The sequence below is a fragment of the Urocitellus parryii genome, chromosome 13 (assembly GCF_045843805.1).
Source record: "Urocitellus parryii isolate mUroPar1 chromosome 13, mUroPar1.hap1, whole genome shotgun sequence".
NCBI lineage: Eukaryota > Metazoa > Chordata > Mammalia > Rodentia > Sciuridae > Urocitellus > Urocitellus parryii.
Genome location: NC_135543.1, coordinates 2,289,605 through 2,307,418, shown reverse-complemented (window position 1 = coordinate 2,307,418; position 17,814 = coordinate 2,289,605). Strand labels below are relative to the sequence as shown.

At 53.1% G+C, this 17,814-nt stretch overlaps 1 protein-coding gene across 3 annotated transcripts in view; it reads left to right on the top strand.

Annotated features, from left to right (window-relative positions):
• The window catches only part of Znf236 (zinc finger protein 236), a 123,165-nt gene that overhangs the window by 36,172 nt on the left and 69,179 nt on the right, over window positions 1-17,814 (top strand). For all 3 annotated transcript variants that reach the window (XM_077792167.1, XM_077792165.1, XM_077792166.1), the window contains exons 6-9: window positions 12,348-12,520; window positions 14,402-14,545; window positions 15,024-15,227; window positions 15,908-16,136. In XM_077792167.1, the coding sequence (XP_077648293.1) occupies window positions 12,348-12,520; window positions 14,402-14,545; window positions 15,024-15,227; window positions 15,908-16,136 (750 nt within the window). The remainder of the gene's footprint in view (window positions 1-12,347; window positions 12,521-14,401; window positions 14,546-15,023; window positions 15,228-15,907; window positions 16,137-17,814) is intronic.

The window sequence follows — 17,814 nt, the reverse complement described above, 5'->3', positions numbered from 1 at the left end:
TGAGACAGAGTCAGTGGGTGAGACAGAGTCAGTGGGTGAGACGGAGCCAGTGGGTGAGACGGAGCCAGTGGGTGAGACACAGTCAGTGGGTGAGACACAGTCAGTGGGTGAGACACAGTCAGTGGGTGAGACGGAGTCAGTGGGTAAGACGCAGTCAGTGGGTGAGACACAGTCAGTGGGTGAGACGGAGTCAGTGGGTGAGACGGAGTCAGTGGGTGAGACAGAGTCAGTGGGTAAGACACAGTCAGTGGGTGAGACGGAGTCAGTGGGTGAGACGGAGCCAGTGGGTGAGACACAGCCAGTGGGTGAGACAGAGACAGTGGGTGAGACACAGTGGGTGAGACGGAGTCAGTGGGTAAGTCGGAGTCAGTGGGTGAGACAGAGTCAGTGGGTGAGACGGAGTCAGTGGGTGAGACACAGTCAGTGGGTGAGACAGAGACAGTGGGTGAGACACAGTAAGTGGGTGAGACAAAGTCAGTGGTTGAGACAGAGTCAGTGGGTGAGACGGAGTCAGTGGGTGAGACACAGTCAGTGGGTGAGACGGAGCCAGTGGGTGAGACGGAGCCAGTGGGTGAGACGGAGCCAGTGGGTGAGACACAGCCAGTGGGTGAGACAGAGACAGTGGGTGAGACACAGTGGGTGAGACGGAGTCAGTGGGTGAGACGGAGTCAGTGGGTGAGACACAGTCAGTGGGTGAGACAGAGACAGTGGGTGAGACACAGTCAGTGGGTGAGACACAGGCAGTGGGTGAGACAGAGTCAGTGGGTGAGACAGAGACAGTGGGTGAGACAGAGACAGTGGGTGAGACACAGTGGGTGAGACGGAGTCAGTGGGTGAGACGGAGTCAGTGGGTGAGACACAGTCAGTGGGTGAGACAGAGACAGTGGGTGAGACACAGTCAGTGGGTGAGACACAGTCAGTGGGTGAGACAGAGTCAGTGGGTGAGACAGAGACAGTGGGTGAGACACAGTGGGTGAGACGGAGTCAGTGGGTGAGACGGAGTCAGTGGGTGAGACACAGTCAGTGGGTGAGACAGAGACAGTGGGTGAGACACAGTCAGTGGGTGAGACACAGTCAGTGGGTGAGACACAGTCAGTGGGTGAGACGGAGTCAGTGGGTGAGACGGAGTCAGTGGGTGAGAAGGAGTCAGTGGGTAAGACAGAGTCAGTGGGTAAGACAGAGTCAGTGGGTGAGACAGAGCCAGTGGGTGAGACGGAGTCAGTAAGTGAGACACAGTCAGTGGGTGAGACGGAGTCAGTGGGTGAGACGGAGTCAGTGGGTAAGACACAGTCAGTGGGTGAGACGGAGTCAGTGGGTAAGAGACAGTGGGTAAGACAGAGACAGTGGGTGAGACACAGTCAGTGGGTGAGACAGAGACAGTGGGTGAGACACAGTCAGTGGGTGAGACGGAGTCAGTGGGTGAGACAGAGTCAGTGGGTGAGACGGAGCCAGTGGGTGAGACACAGTCAGTGGGTGAGACACAGTCAGTTGGTGAGACAGAGTCAGTGGGTGAGACGGAGTCGGTGGGTGAGACGGAGTCGGTGGGTCAGACGGAGTCAGTGGGTAAGACACAGTCAGTGGGTGAGACACAGTCAGTGGGTGAGACAGAGTCAGTGGGTGAGACGGAGCCAGTGGGTGAGACACAGTCAGTGGGTGAGACGGAGCCAGTGGGTGAGACACAGTCAGTGGGTGAGACGGAGTCAGTAGGTGAGACACAGTCAGTGGGTGAGACGGAGCAAGTGGGTGAGACACAGTCAGTGGGTGAGACACAGTCAGTGGTGAGACACAGTCAGTGGGTGAGACGGACTCAGTGGGTGAGACGGAGTCAGTGGGTGAGACACAGTCAGTGGGTGAGACGGAGTCAGTGGGTGAGACGGAGTCAGTGGGTGAGACGGAGTCAGTGGGTGAGACACAGTCAGTGGGTGAGACGGAGCCAGTGGGTGAGACACAGTCAGTGGGTGAGACGGAGTCAGTGGGTGAGACGGAGACAGTGGGTGAGACACAGTCAGTGGGTGAGACAGAGTCAGTGGCTGAGACGGAGTCAGTGGGTAAGACACAGTCAGTGGGTGAGACGGAGTCAGTGGGTGAGACGGAGTCAGTGGGTGAGACACAGTCAGTGGGTGAGACAGAGACAGTGGGTGAGACACAGTAAGTGGGTGAGACAGAGTCAGTGGGTGAGACAGAGACAGTGGGTGAGAAGGAGTCAGTGGGTAAGACAGAGTCAGTGGGTAAGACAGAGTCAGTGGGTGAGACAGAGCCAGTGGGTGAGACGGAGTCAGTGGGTGAGACACAGTCAGTGGGTGAGACACAGTCAGTGGGTGAGACGGACCCAGTGGGTGAGACACAGTCAGTGGGTGAGACACAGTCAGTGGGTGAGACAGAGTCAGTGGGTGAGACGGAGTCGGTGGGTGAGACACAGTCAGTGGGTGAGACGGAGCCAGTGGGTGAGACACAGTCAGTGGGTGAGACACAGTCAGTGGGTGAGACAGAGTCAGTGGGTGAGACAGAGTCAGTGGGTGAGACACAGTCATTGGGTGAGACACAGTCAGTGGGTGAGACACAGTCAGTGGGTGACACGGAGTCAGTGGGTGAGACGGAGTCAGTGGGTGAGACACAGTCAGTGTGTGAGACACAGTCAGTGGGTGAGACAGAGTCAGTGGGTAAGAGACAGTGGGTAAGACAGAGACAGTGGGTAAGAGACAGTGGGTGAGACACAGTCAGTGGGTGAGACAGAGACAGTGGGTAAGAGACAGTGGGTGAGACACAGTCAGTGGGTGAGACACAGTCAGTGGGTGAGACAGAGACAGTGGGTGAGACACAGTCAGTGGGTGAGACAGAGCCAGTGGGGAGACACAGTGGGTGAGACGGAGTCAGTGGGTAAGACACAGTCAGTGGGTGAGACGGAGCCAGTGGGTGAAACACAGTCAGTGGGTGAGACGGAGCCAGTGGGTGAGACACAGTCAGTGGGTGAGACAAAGTCAGTGGTTGAGACAGAGTCAGTGGGTGAGACGGAGTCAGTGGGTGAGACACAGTCAGTGGGTGAGACGGAGTCAGTGGGTAAGACAGAGTCAGTGGGTGAGACGGAGTCAGTGGGTAAGTCGGAGTCAGTGGGTAAGACACAGTCAGTGGGTGAGACAGAGTCAGTGGGTGAGACGGAGCCAGTGGGTGAGACACAGTCAGTGGGTGAGACACAGTCAGTGGGTGAGACAGAGTCAGTGGGTGAGACGGAGTCAGTGGGTGAGACACAGTCAGTGGGTGAGACAGAGACAGTTGGTGAGACATAGTCAGTGGGTGAGACGGAGTCAGTGGGTGAGACGGAGTCAGTGGGTGAGACAGAGTCAGTGGGTGAGACGGAGCCAGTGGGTGAGACACAGTCAGTGGGTGAGACACAGTCAGTGGGTGAGACACAGTCAGTGGGTGAGACACAGTCAGTCGGTGAGACGGAGTCAGTGGGTAAGACACAGTCAGTGGGTGAGACGGAGTCAGTGGGTGAGACGGAGTCAGTGGGTGAGACGCAGTCAGTGGGTGAGACGGAGTCAGTGGGTGAGACGGAGTCAGTGGGTGAGACAGAGTCAGTGGGTAAGACACAGTCAGTGGGTGAGACGGAGTCAGTGGGTAAGAGACAGTGGGTAAGACAGAGACAGTGGGTAAGACACAGTCAGTGGGTGAGACGGAGCCAGTGGGTGAGACGGAGCCAGTGGGTGAGACGGAGCCAGTGGGTGAGACACAGCCAGTGGGTGAGACAGAGACAGTGGGTGAGACACAGTGGGTGAGACGGAGACAGTGGGTAAGTCGGAGTCAGTGTGTAAGACGGAGCCAGTGGGTGAGACGGAGCCAGTGGGTGAGACACAGTCATTGGGTGAGACACAGTCAGTGGGTGAGACACAGTCAGTGGGTGAGACACAGTCAGTGGGTGAGACGGAGTCAGTGGGTGAGACACAGTCAGTGGGTGAGACGGAGCCAGTGGGTGAGACACAGTCAGTGTGTGAGACACAGTCAGTGGGTGAGACACAGTCAGTGGGTGAGACACAGTCAGTGGGTGAGACGGAATCAGTGGGTGAGACGGAGTCAGTGGGTAAGACACAGTCAGTGGGTGAGACGGAGTCAGTGGGTGAGACAGAGTCAGTGGGTGAGACACAGTCAGTGGGTGAGACGGAGTCAGTGGGTGAGACGGAATCAGTGGGTGAGACGGAGTCAGTGGGTAAGACACAGTCAGTGGGTGAGACGGAGTCAGTGGGTGAGACAGAGTCAGTGGGTGAGACACAGTCAGTGGGTGAGACGGAGTCAGTGGGTGAGACGAAGTCAGTGGGTAAGAGACAGTGGGTAAGACACAGTCAGTGGGAAGACAGTGGGTGAGACAGAGAGAGTGGGTGAGACATAGTGGGTGAGACAGAGTCAGTGGGTGAGACGGAGTCAGTGGGTAAGACAGAGTCAGTGGGTAAAAGACAGTGGGTAAGACAGAGTCAGTGGGAAGACAGTCAGTGGGTGAGACAGAGACAGTGGGTGAGACAGAGTCAGTGGGTGAGACGGAGTCAGTGGGTGAGACGGAGTCAGTGGGTAAACACAGTCAGTGGGTGAGACGGAGTCAGTGGGTAAGACAGAGTCAGTGGGTAAAAGACAGTGGGTAAGACAGAGTCAGTGGGAAGACAGTCAGTGGGTGAGACAGAGACAGTGGGTGAGACAGAGTCAGTGGGTGAGACGGAGTCAGTGGGTGAGACGGAGTCAGTGGGTAAACACAGTCAGTGGGTGAGACGGAGTCAGTGGGTAAGACAGAGTCAGTGGGAAGACAGTCAGTGGGTGAGACAGAGACAGTGGGTGAGACAGAGTCAGTGGGTGAGACGGAGTCAGTGGGTGAGACACAGTCAGTGGGTGAGACACAGTCAGTGGGTGAGACACAGTCAGTGGGTGAGACAGAGACAGTGGGTAAGACGGAGTCAGTGGGTGAGACACAGTCAGTGGGTGAGACGGAGTCAGTGGGTGAGACGGAGTCAGTGGGTGAGACGGAGTCAGTGGGTGAGACAGAGTCAGTGGGTAAGACACAGTCAGTGGGTGAGACGGAGTCAGTGGGTGAGACGGAGTCAGTGGGTAAGACACAGTCAGTGGGTGAGACGGAGTCAGTGGGTGAGACGGAGTCAGTGGGTGAGACGGAGTCAGTGGGTGAGACACAGTCAGTGGGTGAGACGGAGTCAGTGGGTGAGACAGAGTCAGTGGGTAAGACACAGTCAGTGGGTGAGACGGAGTCAGTGGGTGAGACGGAGTCAGTGGGTAAGACACAGTGGGTGAGACGGAGTCAGTGGGTGAGACGGAGTCAGTGGGTGAGACACAGTCAGTGGGTGAGACACAGTCAGTGGGTGAGACACAGTCAGTGGGTGAGACGGAGTCAGTGGGTGAGACGGAGTCAGTGGGTAAGAGACAGTGGGTAAGACAGAGACAGTGGGTGAGACACAGTCAGTGGGTGAGACAGAGACAGTGGGTGAGACACAGTCAGTGGGTGAGACGGAGTCAGTGGGTGAGACGGAGTCAGTGGGTGAGACGGAGCCAGTGGGTGAGACGGAGCCAGTGGGTGAGACGGAGCCAGTGGGTGAGACACAGTCAGTGGGTGAGACACAGTCAGTTGGTGAGACAGAGTCAGTGGGTGAGACGGAGTCGGTGGGTGAGACGGAGTCGGTGGGTCAGACGGAGTCGGTGGGCCAGACACAGTCGGTGGGTGAGACAGAGTCAGTGGGTGAGACAGAGTCAGTGGGTGAGACAGAGTCAGTGGGTGAGACGGAGCCAGTGGGTGAGACACAGTCAGTGGGTGAGACGGAGCCAGTGGGTGAGACACAGTCAGTGGGTGAGACGGAGTCAGTGGGTGAGACGGAGTCAGTGGGTGAGACGGAGCCAGTGGGTGAGACACAGTCAGTGGGTGAGACACAGTCAGTGGTGAGACACAGTCAGTGGGTGAGACGGAGTCAGTGGGTGAGTCGGAGTCAGTGGGTGAGACGGAGTCAGTGGGTGAGACACAGTCAGTGGGTGAGACGGAGTCAGTGGGTGAGACGGAGTCAGTGGGTGAGACACAGTCAGTGGGTGAGACACAGTCAGTGGGTGAGACACAGTCAGTGGGTGAGTCGGAGTCAGTGGGTGAGACACAGTCAGTGGGTGAGACACAGTCAGTGGGTGAGACGGAGTCAGTGGGTGAGACGGAGTCAGTGGGTGAGACACAGTCAGTGGGTGAGACAGAGACAGTGGGTGAGACACAGTCAGTGGGTGAGACACAGTCAGTGGGTGAGACGGAGTCAGTGGGTGAGATGGAGCCAGTGGGTGAGACGGAGCCAGTGGGTGAGACACAGCCAGTGGTTGAGACACAGCCAGTGGGTGAGACACAGTCAGTGGGTGAGACAGAGTCAGTGGGTGAGACACAGTCAGTGGGTGAGACGGAGCCAGTGTGTGAGACACAGTCAGTGGGTGAGACACAGTCAGTGGGTGAGACACAGTCAGTGGGTGAGACACAGTCAGTGGGTGAGACGGAGTCAGTGGGTGAGACGGAGTCAGTGGGTGAGACACAGTCAGTGGGTGAGACGGAGTCAGTGGGTGAGACGGAGTCAGTGGGTGAGACACAGTCAGTGGGTGAGACGGAGTCAGTGGGTGAGACGGAGTCAGTGGGTAAGAGACAGTGGGTAAGACACAGTCAGTGGGAAGACAGTGGGTGAGACAGAGACAGTGGGTGAGACACAGTGGGTGAGACAGAGTCAGTGGGTGAGACGGAGTCAGTGGGTAAGACAGAGTCAGTGGGTAAGAGACAGTGGGTAAGACAGAGTCAGTGGGAAGACAGTCAGTGGGTGAGACAGAGACAGTGGGTGAGACAGAGTCAGTGGGTGAGACGGAGTCAGTGGGTAAGACAGAGTCAGTGGGTAAGACACAGTCAGTGGGTGAGACGGAGTCAGTGGGTGAGAGACAGTGGGTAAGACGGAGTCAGTGGGTGAGACACACTCAGTGGGTGAGACGGAGTCAGTGGGTGAGACGGAGTCAGTGGGTGAGACACAGTCAGTGGGTGAGACGGAGTCAGTGGGTGAGACGGAGTCAGTGGGTGAGACAGAGTCAGTGGGTGAGACGGAGTCAGTGGGTAAGACACAGTCAGTGGGTGAGACGGAGTCAGTGGGTGAGACGGAGTCAGTGGGTAAGACACAGTGGGTGAGACGGAGTCAGTGGGTGAGACACAGTCAGTGGGTGAGACACAGTCAGTGGGTGAGACACAGTCAGTGGGTGAGACGGAGTCAGTGGGTAAGACGCAGTCAGTGGGTGAGACACAGTCAGTGGGTGAGACAGAGACAGTGGGTGAGACACAGTCAGTGGGTGAGACACAGTCAGTGGGTGAGACGGAGTCAGTGGGTAAGAGACAGTGGGTAAGACAGAGACAGTGGGTGAGACACAGTCAGTGGGTGAGACGGAGCCAGTGGGTGAGACGGAGCCAGTGGGTGAGACGGAGCCAGTGGTTGAGACACAGCCAGTGGGTGAGACAGAGACAGTGGGTGAGACACAGTGGGTGAGACGGAGTCAGTGGGTAAGTTGGAGTCAGTGTGTAAGACGGAGCCAGTGGGTGAGACGGAGCCAGTGGGTGAGACACAGTCAGTGGGTGAGACACAGTCAGTGGGTGAGACGGAGTCAGTGGGTGAGACACAGTCAGTGGGTGAGACGGAGCCAGTGGGTGAGACGGAGCCAGTGTGTGAGACACAGTCAGTGGGTGAGACACAGTCAGTGGGTGAGACACAGTCAGTGGGTGAGACGGAGTCAGTGGGTGAGACGGAGTCAGTGGGTAAGACACAGTCAGTGGGTGAGACGGAGTCAGTGGGTGAGACAGAGTCAGTGGGTAAGACACAGTCAGTGGGTGAGACGGAGTCAGTGGGTGAGACGGAGTCAGTGGGTAAGAGACAGTGGGTAAGACACAGTCAGTGGGAAGACAGTGGGTGAGATAGAGAGAGTGGGTGAGACATAGTGGGTGAGACAGAGTCAGTGGGTGAGACGGAGTCAGTGGGTAAGACAGAGTCAGTGGGTAAGAGACAGTGGGTTAGACAGAGTCAGTGGGAAGACAGTCAGTGGGTGAGACAGAGACAGTGGGTGAGACAGAGTCAGTGGGTGAGACGGAGTCAGTGGGTAAGACAGAGTCAGTGGGTAAGAGACAGTGGGTAAGACAGAGTCAGTGGGAAGACAGTCAGTGGGTGAGACAGAGACAGTGGGTAAGACGGAGTCAGTGGGTGCGACACAGTCAGTGGGTGAGACGGAGTCAGTGGGTGAGACGGAGTCAGTGGGTGAGACGGAGTCAGTGGGTGAGACACAGTCAGTGGGTGAGACGGAGTCAGTGGGTGAGACAGAGTCAGTGGGTAAGACACAGTCAGTGGGTGAGACGGAGTCAGTGGGTGAGACAGAGTCAGTGGGTAAGACACAGTGGGTGAGACGGAGTCAGTGGGTGAGACGGATTCAGTGGGTGAGACACAGTCAGTGGGTGAGACGGAGTCAGTGGGTGAGACAGAGTCAGTGGGTAAGACACAGTCAGTGGGTTAGACGGAGTCAGTGGGTAAGAGACAGTGGGTAAGACAGAGACAGTGGGTGAGACACAGTCAGTGGGTGAGACAGAGACAGTGGGTGAGACACAGTCAGTGGGTGAGACGGAGTCAGTGGGTGAGACGGAGTCAGTGGGTGAGACGGAGTCAGTGGGTGAGACGGAGCCAGTGGGTGAGACGGAGCCAGTGGGTGAGACACAGTCAGTGGGTGAGACACAGTCAGTTGGTGAGACAGAGTCGGTGGGTGAGACGGAGTCGGTGGGTGAGACGGAGTCAGTGGGTCAGACGGAGTCAGTGGGTCAGACGGAGTCAGTGGGTCAGACACAGTCAGTGGGTGAGACACAGTCAGTGGGTGAGACGGAGTCAGTGGGTGAGACAGAGTCAGTGGGTAAGACACAGTCAGTGGGTGAGACGGAGTCAGTGGGTAAGAGACAGTGGGTAAGACACAGTCAGTGGGAAGACAGTCAGTGGGTGAGACAGAGACAGTGGGTGAGACACAGTGGGTGAGACAGAGTCAGTGGGTGAGACGGAGTCAGTGGGTAAGACAGAGTCAGTGGGTAAGAGACAGTGGGTAAGACAGAGTCAGTGGGAAGACAGTCAGTGGGTGAGACAGAGACAGTGGGTGAGACAGAGTCAGTGGGTGAGACGGAGTCAGTGGGTAAGACAGAGTCAGTGGGTAAGACAGAGTCAGTGGGTGAGAGACAGTGGGTAAGACGGAGTCAGTGGGTGAGACGGAGTCAGTGGGTGAGACACAGTCAGTGGGTGAGACGGAGTCAGTGGGTGAGACAGAGTCAGTGGGTAAGACACAGTCAGTGGGTGAGACGGAGTCAGTGGGTGAGACAGAGTCAGTGGGTAAGACACAGTCAGTGGGTGAGACGGAGTCAGTGGGTAAGAGACAGTGGGTAAGACACAGTCAGTGGGAAGACAGTCAGTGGGTGAGACAGAGACAGTGGGTGAGACACAGTGGGTGAGACAGAGTCAGTGGGTGAGACGGAGTCAGTGGGTAAGACAGAGTCAGTGGGTAAGAGACAGTGGGTAAGACAGAGTCAGTGGGAAGACAGTCAGTGGGTGAGACAGAGACAGTGGGTGAGACAGAGTCAGTGGGTGAGACGGAGTCAGTGGGTAAGACAGAGTCAGTGGGTAAGACAGAGTCAGTGGGTGAGAGACAGTGGGTAAGACGGAGTCAGTGGGTGAGACGGAGTCAGTGGGTGAGACAGAGTCAGTGGGTAAGACACAGTCAGTGGGTGAGACGGAGTCAGTGGGTGAGACAGAGTCAGTGGGTAAGACACAGTCAGTGGGTGAGACGGAGTCAGTGGGTAAGACACAGTCAGTGGGTGAGACGGAGTCAGTGGGTAAGACACAGTCAGTGGGTGAGACGGAGTCAGTGGGTGAGACGGAGTAGTGGGTAAGAGACAGTGGGTAAGACGGAGTCAGGGGGTAAGAGACAGTGGGTAAGACAGAGACAATGGGTAAGACGGAGTCAGTGGGTAAGAGACAGTGGGTGAGACGGAGTCAGTGGGTGAGACGGAGTCAGTGGGGAGACACAGTCAGTGGGTGAGACACAGTCAGTGGGGAGACACGGTGGGTGCGACGGAGTCAGTGGGAAGACGAGGACAAGCCTGTGGATACTTAACGTGAGTGGGCAGAGTAGCCCTTTGCTGTCCTGCCTGGAGCGCCCTTCACAGTGCCAGAGCACGGCCCTTACACCTGCCTAGGGGCTGTTGTTCGGGTTATTCTTCCCTCCCCAGGGTTTTAGTGAGCGCCTGTTGTGTCTTGGAATGGTTCAGATGTCAGAGCTTGTTTATGTGGGGACCAAGTGGGTATTTTCAGAGTAGCAGCTTGTGTTTATCCTGTAGTGCAAGGGAGAGAGAACGTAAATCTTTGTAAAGGTAGGTAGTGCATTTGTATTTGTAGAAATTAAATTTTATTTTATCTCTCTTAAAGTTTTAATTAACAAAAAATAGTTTGAATGCGTCATATACCTTCCACAGAGTGGAGCCAGGTAGAATCCTCAAGCCACCCTCAGATGCCTTCAACAGTTCAGTGTCTGCCCCTTTCAGATTGCCTTCGTGAATACATGTCATAAGTATCCTCACACCAGAGGTCCACGCACATGCCTGTCCACACCTTCACCACACATATGCTCTTCCTGTCCTCTGGGCTGCCTGGAGGACTGGGGGGCAGCATGTCCATCCTCTGGCAGGCTCAGGTTGGCCCGCTTCCTGAGCTCACCCAGGCTGGCCCTGGAAGGAGGTGGTGGTGATCACTGCAGTGGTCTCAGGAAAGGACAAGGTGGTCTGGGCTTGCTATCTCCAGTGGTGTGCCTCAGGGTGCCTGCGATGGGATGCAGTGGCCTCCTGGTAGACTGCTCCTCGGGCCTGGGTGTGCCGCCCAGGTCCCATCCCGTGAAGGTGGGGAGCCTCTCAGCACTTAGACCTGGAACAGGAAGGATGTCTTCACCAAGTTTGCCTGTGACCACCAGGTTCACCCGTGGCCAGCACCCGGTTCCTAGTTGCTGCCCCTCGTCCCCAGCATGTCCCCGGGTGGGGGAAGGCTGCCTCCTGTCCCAGCCATATCTCTAAGGTTGTGCTGTCTCATTTAGTTACCTAATTAACCCTGAGACTTGCTCAGAGTAGCAGAGTCCTCTGGTGTTATTTCTTCTTTGTGTGTGTGTGTGTGTGTGCGCGCTCACGCTGGGGACCTAACCCATGGTGCTTAGCCACTGACCCTACATTCCCAGCCCTTTTTTATTTTTTGTTTAGAGACAGGGTCTTGTTCAGTTGCTTATGGGCCTCAGTAATTGATGAGGTTGGCTTTGAATTTGCAGTCCTCTTGCCTCAGCCTCCTGAGCAGGGGAATTACAGGCGTGTGCCACTGCACACAGCTCTCTGATGTTATTTCTGAATTAGCTCTTCTATACTTACTAGGGAATGAGTCCTTAGTGAGATCTGAAATTAAACTAGTTTGCAACTGGGTTTTAACGTACCTCATTTTTCCTTTTAATCATTCTTCAGAGAATGTTTGTTGAGTGTTAATCTGTGTCAGGTACTGTTTTAGGAACTGAAGGTGGAGTCCTGTGCAAAACAGACAAAGCCTGGGCTTTCCTGGAGCATGTATTCTAGCAAAGGAAGATGGATAAGAATAGGATGTGAAGAGCCATGTGCTGGAGGGGATGGGGAAGGGGGAGGGGTTCGGCATTCCCAGGACAGCATTCCAAGAAGCTGAAAAGCCATCCCTGAGAAGGTGATTTTGTACTAGGGCCAAAGAACATGAGGGAGTGAGCCTGTGAGTCCTGGGATGGATGCTCCAGACCAAATCTCAGGTCAAGACTGGAGCTGCCTGTTACGCTGGGGTATCAGCCAGAGACTGAGGAGTGAGCGCAGGCATTGGGCCCCAGCCAATTAGCCCTGGCTCAGTTCTAGAAAGGGCTCCTTCATCTGCTGAGCTGAGGGCAGCCCCTGCAGGCCACGGAGCGGCAGTGCATCCATGGGGCTGTGCAGAGGGCAGAACCAGAAGAAGTTGCTGGCAGGGAGTGTGGGCCCAAGAGGATCCTCAGGCAGGATGCCAGGCCCCAGGAGGATGGACTTGGTCGGAGGGTTGCCCTGGAGCTTTTGGGCGATGGTCAGAGGTTCTGTTTGGGACGTGTTACACTTTGATATATTGAAAAGACAGTTGTGTGTCTGAGTGTAGAATTTCGGGAAGCAGTTTTGGCTGGAGAGAGAGGTTTGGGGACTCGATTTTAGGTAGCTTGTGTGTGTCTCTTTGCAGTCCTAAGATGCTCACACAGTGGTCCTTTTCCTCCCCATCTAGGTGAAAGGCCATTTAAATGCAGCGAGTGTGGAAAAGCTTTCAACCAGAAGGGGGCATTGCAGACCCACATGATCAAGCATACGGGCGAGAAGCCCCATGCCTGTGCCTTTTGCCCTGCTGCCTTTTCTCAGAAGGGGAATCTCCAGTCCCACGTGCAGAGAGTTCACTCAGAGGTGAGCATGCATCTGGGGGTTGCACAGCCTGTGGGAGACACCTTGCCTTAAGGGTGAACCATTGTTTAGAATTGCAGAGTGAGTTTGTGCTGAGCAACCTGTTTTAGAAGAAATGTGTATTGGAACTTTTTGGATAAATAGGTAAAAATGTATGTGGAACCTTAGATGGATAAGTATCTGAAAATAATCATAATATCTTTGTTAGTTAAGATCTATTAGCCAAACAATGTCTGTCATCCCTTTAGTGAACTCAAAATATAGATACAGTAAGTTAAGAATCTGAAAGACAAAATATAAAGTTGAGAGGAAGAAAGCAGTGTTCCTGTTGCTGACATCCCTTAACGTGAGCATGGCCTGTGGCCTGCAGAGGCTCTCCAGCCTGTGCTGCTGGCTCTGCCTTTCTGCATGTTCCATCCACTGTGACTACGTCCCCCTTGTCTTTGGGTCCCAGTGATTTGCAGATTCTCTGGCATTACTTTTGTTAAGTAGGATAACCTTTGCTCTTACTAATTGTCATGATCTGGTCTCTTATTACTGTAGAATATAAAGAAATATTTAAGCAACACAAATACTTTTGTTATGGATAAATTTAGTCCACGAAACATCTTGAGCAATGAAAACGACTGTATTTTAAAAAGTAAATATTTATCTTTTTAATTTTTCCTTGGAGTTAAACCATAGGCACCTCTTAAATGACTAGGGAGTTAATAAAAACATAATAAAACAAAGGTAGAAATTGTCTTTGATTATAGAATAGCAGAATAAAATCTAAAATGAAGAAAATGGAATTTTAAGTTTAAAAACCCTATATACTTCACGTAGTTTTATAATCACATTAAAATATAATTTTATAATCACAAAAATAATAACAAATTATTTTTAAAACATAATTTATTGAATTCCAAAATCAATAAATTATTTTTAAAAAATCTTTGTTATCCAAGGCCTAGAGGCAGTAGAAGGGCGTGTGACGTCGGCCTGGGTTGGCCTGGGAAGCCTGGCCTGGGAGTTTTCTGGGGCCTGGAGTCCTCCTCTTGTGTTGCTGGGGATCGCTGTTGTCTGTGGCTTGGGGGATGCCTCCCTGGAGCTCGGGACAGTGCTGAAGGATGCCCTGTGCCCCTCATATAGAGAGCCCTGCAGTGGGCAGGGACTGGCCTGTGCCTCTTGAGGATGCCCTGAGCCCTGTGCTGGGGTGGGCTGTTCCAGAGTGGCCTCTGCAGAGTGTGACTATTATCCAGTCCTTAAATTTGGTTCTTGGTGAGGTGCCAGAAATAGAGTGGAGGTTCTTCCTCACATTCAGCTGGGCCAGTGAGTTTTCAAGCAAGCCTTCCTCACTAATGGTAACTCACGGGGGTTTTAGTAATAGTGAATGTTTTGGATGCTTTCTCTATTCACAGGCGTTCTTATTTTTATTACTCTCTATGGTCTGTTTCTAGCTTTACTGTTGTTCTAAAAATTAGTCCTTGATAATGAATATCAAAATTGGTGATGAAAAATGTACACATTGTGGTCCTTCTTCTCAACCTGCATCTAAGGCCCTCGAAAACTCGTTTTTCAGTCATGTTTCTCTCTAACCTTCATTATTGAACATTATGTTCAGCTGTTTAAGAAACTGAAAACATGTTAGATGTTTTATTTTTTATTAAATTACAATAAATGAAAAGCATGTTTCTTAACTTGAGCCATTTCTCATGTACAAAGACTACAATTTCAGTTAATCTCAATATCAAAGAGTTGGGTCATTGATTCTATAGCTGTCTACTTCAAAAGAAAGAACAATGTTGAAGGCTTGTTTTTTATCATTTTGAATGGAATAATAAATTATGACTTGCTATAATTTAAATATACTTTTCAAAACAACTTTTTCTCCTTTTCTGTCAGGTCAAGAGTGGTCCTACCTACAACTGTACAGCATGTAGCTGTGTATTCAAGAGCCTCGGCAGCCTGAATACGCACATCAGTAAGATGCACATGGGGGGGCCCCCGAATCCCACGAGCTCTGCGGGGACCGCGCACGTCATCACGGTAAGTTTAGGGACTTGGGAATCAGGGGATTGCTTATTTATTTATTTTTTTAACTAAAATCTGTCATTTTAAGTACAACCTTTAACATTGAACATGAAATTTGTATTAGTACCAGAAAGGGTCTGTGGAGGTTTTTCTCTGGAGATAAGGTGTTGCTTTTTTTGTTAATCAGTGAAAGTCAATCTTTTTAAACTTCAGAATAATAGTAGATGATACCATCTGAACTCATTAGAGTGAGATGAAATGTCAGTTATTCATGGAATTACAACTCCTACCATCAGTGTGATTGATAATTATTGAATATTATTTATCTTTGCATTATAATTTAAGAGTTGATTAGCGTGCATAGACAGAATGTCTCTCTTTCTAACGTCAGGGTTCTACTAGATGTTAGTGCTCTTGAGGACAGTGTGTGTGACTGTTTCTTCTGTTGAAGTTGGAAAGCCTTGTTTCTCCTGACTGTATTGCTGCATTCCAGGCCACGCTGTTTCAGACCTTGCCTCTGCAGCAGACGGACACCCAGGCCTCCGCAGCCTCAAGCCAGCAGAACTCTCAGGCCGTGACGGATGTCATCCAGCAGCTTCTGGAACTCTCAGAGCCAGGGCCTGTGGAGTCCCACCAGTCCCCACAGCCCGGGCAGCAGCTGAGCATCACAGTGGGCATCAACCAGGACATTCTACAGGTGAAGCACATTTGCCTGCCTGCCTGAGGTTTCCACCTGAGTGCTATCAGAAACTAGGGTCACGGTGCCAGGTGGGCAGGCAGGCTTGCCTGAGTGAAGGCACCTGGCTGCACGTGGGCACTGGAGGAGGAGACAGTGAGAAGTGCATGCTGTTTTGAGGCCCATGGACAGTGTAGAATCCCAGGTGATCCACTCATTAATACATTAAAAACATTGAAAACCCTGTTTTTTGCTCTAAAAGAGTAAAAGTGGTCCTCCTCCTCCTCTTCCTCTTCTGTTAAGCCAGCTTCTTCCCTGTACCTGGTGGGGAGAAGTGGGCCAAGGTGATAGGGAACCTTAGGATACCACCTGAGTGTCCTCATGCCCTGAGGTAGAGCCCCAGGCCTGCTCAGAGACCACCTGGGTTGTCTGAGGTAAGCTTCTGAAAGTCGGTCGATTGATGATGTTATTTCTCTTTAATTAAGAGATGTGACTGCTGGTGGGTAGGGGGTGAGGTGTCAGAAATCAAAAGGGACATTACAGTCTGGGAGAGTTGGAGGCCTCTGGTGACTAAGTGCTTGAGTTGTAGGATGAGTTCTCAGAGTGCAGTTAGACTCTGGGTGAGCTGTGTGGCACTGTGGGATTGAGTGGCGGCAGGTGTGGCTGCCGCCGTCTAACCTTCTAGTTCTCTTCTGTCCCAGCAAGCCTTAGAAAACAGTGGGCTGTCTTCACTTCCAGTTGCAGCTCCGCCCAGCGACTGCAGCCACACCAAGACGTCCACAGGGCCAACCGGGAGCCCCGATGCTGCCAGCGCGTCCCCCGGGCAAGCAGACCCCACGGACACGGGGCCAGAGAAAGGGCCAGAAAGCCCTGAGAAGTTGGATAAAAAAGAGAAGAAAGCTATAAAGAAGAAGTCTCCGTTTCTGCCTGGTAATTCTGTAGGCTTTTCTTTGAGGAGCGTGGGGGAGCATGTGCTTGCGTTAGGAGAGTTGTACCCTTCCCCTCTGGAGGTGGCATGCTCGAGGCGTTTCAGATCTAGCTGTGGTCAGTCAGTACTGAAAATGGGAGAGGATGGAACCCAGGCGACCTCTTCTCCTGCCTTTGGTTTCTGGAGCTTGAGCTCAGGGCTGCCTGTTCTCTGCCGCCATAAGCTCCTGAGACTCAGACCCATTGCTCCCCGTGGCTCTGGCCTGCTGCTCCCTTGTCCTGAGCTCCTGACAGGTGCGTCCTCCTCATTACCCCCGTGCTGCCCCGGCCCTCGTCCACCTGAGCCCTCCTGCCACCTCCACTTGTTGGCTTGGTCCTCGGTCACCTGTCTCTGGGCCACAGGCTCCCCTCCACTGTTCTGGCTGTGAGCTTGAGTGATGTGGGTTGCTGCTGTCTGCAGACACTCCTTCATTTCCCAAACACCCCGCTTCTGAGGTTTTTTGACACTAGAATATCTTGCTCTTCGCCTTCCTTCTGTACCCTGATGGTCTCTCCAGGCCAGCCTCAGTGCTACCCCTCCACATGCCACCTCTGGAAGCCCTACACAGTGCCTGCCCATCTTGCCTCACTAAACACTGGTAGTGGCAATGTTTGCCTTCTCCCTGGGGGTCTCTGTAGAGGTGCAGCTGCATGCCCCTTGTAGATGACCAGCCCTCTCTGTCCTGGTGTCAGTCTTTCGTCTCTGAATTCCCTGATGCTCAGTGCGCTGTTGCACAGGAGCAGGCACTTGTGGGAGTCCTGAACTGTGCAGACCTCGTCAATGCCCTGAGCAGTGCATGCTTTCTTGCTGCCAAGTTTGGGGCAACTGGGTGGCATTTCTTTTCCAGAGCACATTTCCTCATTGGTGACATGACTTGGAAGCCTTTTCTTGCCCCGCATGCCCCTTGATCTAGCCTACTGCTCGCAAGTGAAAAAGGGTTTCTTGGATTCAGAGGGGAAAGGTGGGGAGAGAGTGTTTCTGTGCACGGTGATCAGCTGAAGTGTAGCCCTACAGGTCACGGGTGTCTGTGCCAGAGAGCTATGCAAACACACAGCCTGTGTAGTACCTCTCATGAGGTACTGCTGACTCTTGTTGTTGTGCCAAATTAAAGAGGTTCTGTGGGAGAGATGGGGCACACCTGTAATCCCAGTGACTGGCGAGGCTGAGACAGGAGAATTGCAAGTTTGAGGAGAGCCTGGACAACTCAGCAAGACCATATCTCAAAATAAAAAAGGGCTGGGGACATGACCATGTGGCTCAGTGGAAAGGTTCCCCTGGGTTAAATACCAAATACCCCCCAAAAGATGCTCTTGCCTGGATGTAGGCCACTGAGTGGGGAGTAGTCTTTCCTGAAGGCCGGACTTTCCTTCCTACAAATGCCAAATAGCAGTGGCGCCACAGGTGCCAAGGTGAGCCTTACTGAGAGGCCCCTCCTGCCCACAGTGCTGGAGGCGGTTTTCTCTCCTGCACCTGTCTTACCTCGTTTCCAAAATGCTTCAGTAAGTTAAGTGCACAGAGTTCTAACAAGTGGGAGCTCTTCTATTAATTTACACATGATTCAAAACACGTTAAAAAAAAAAAAAGCCAGTCCTTCTGGTTTTAAATCTGATAACTGAGGTGAGATGAGTGATGGTTTCCAGT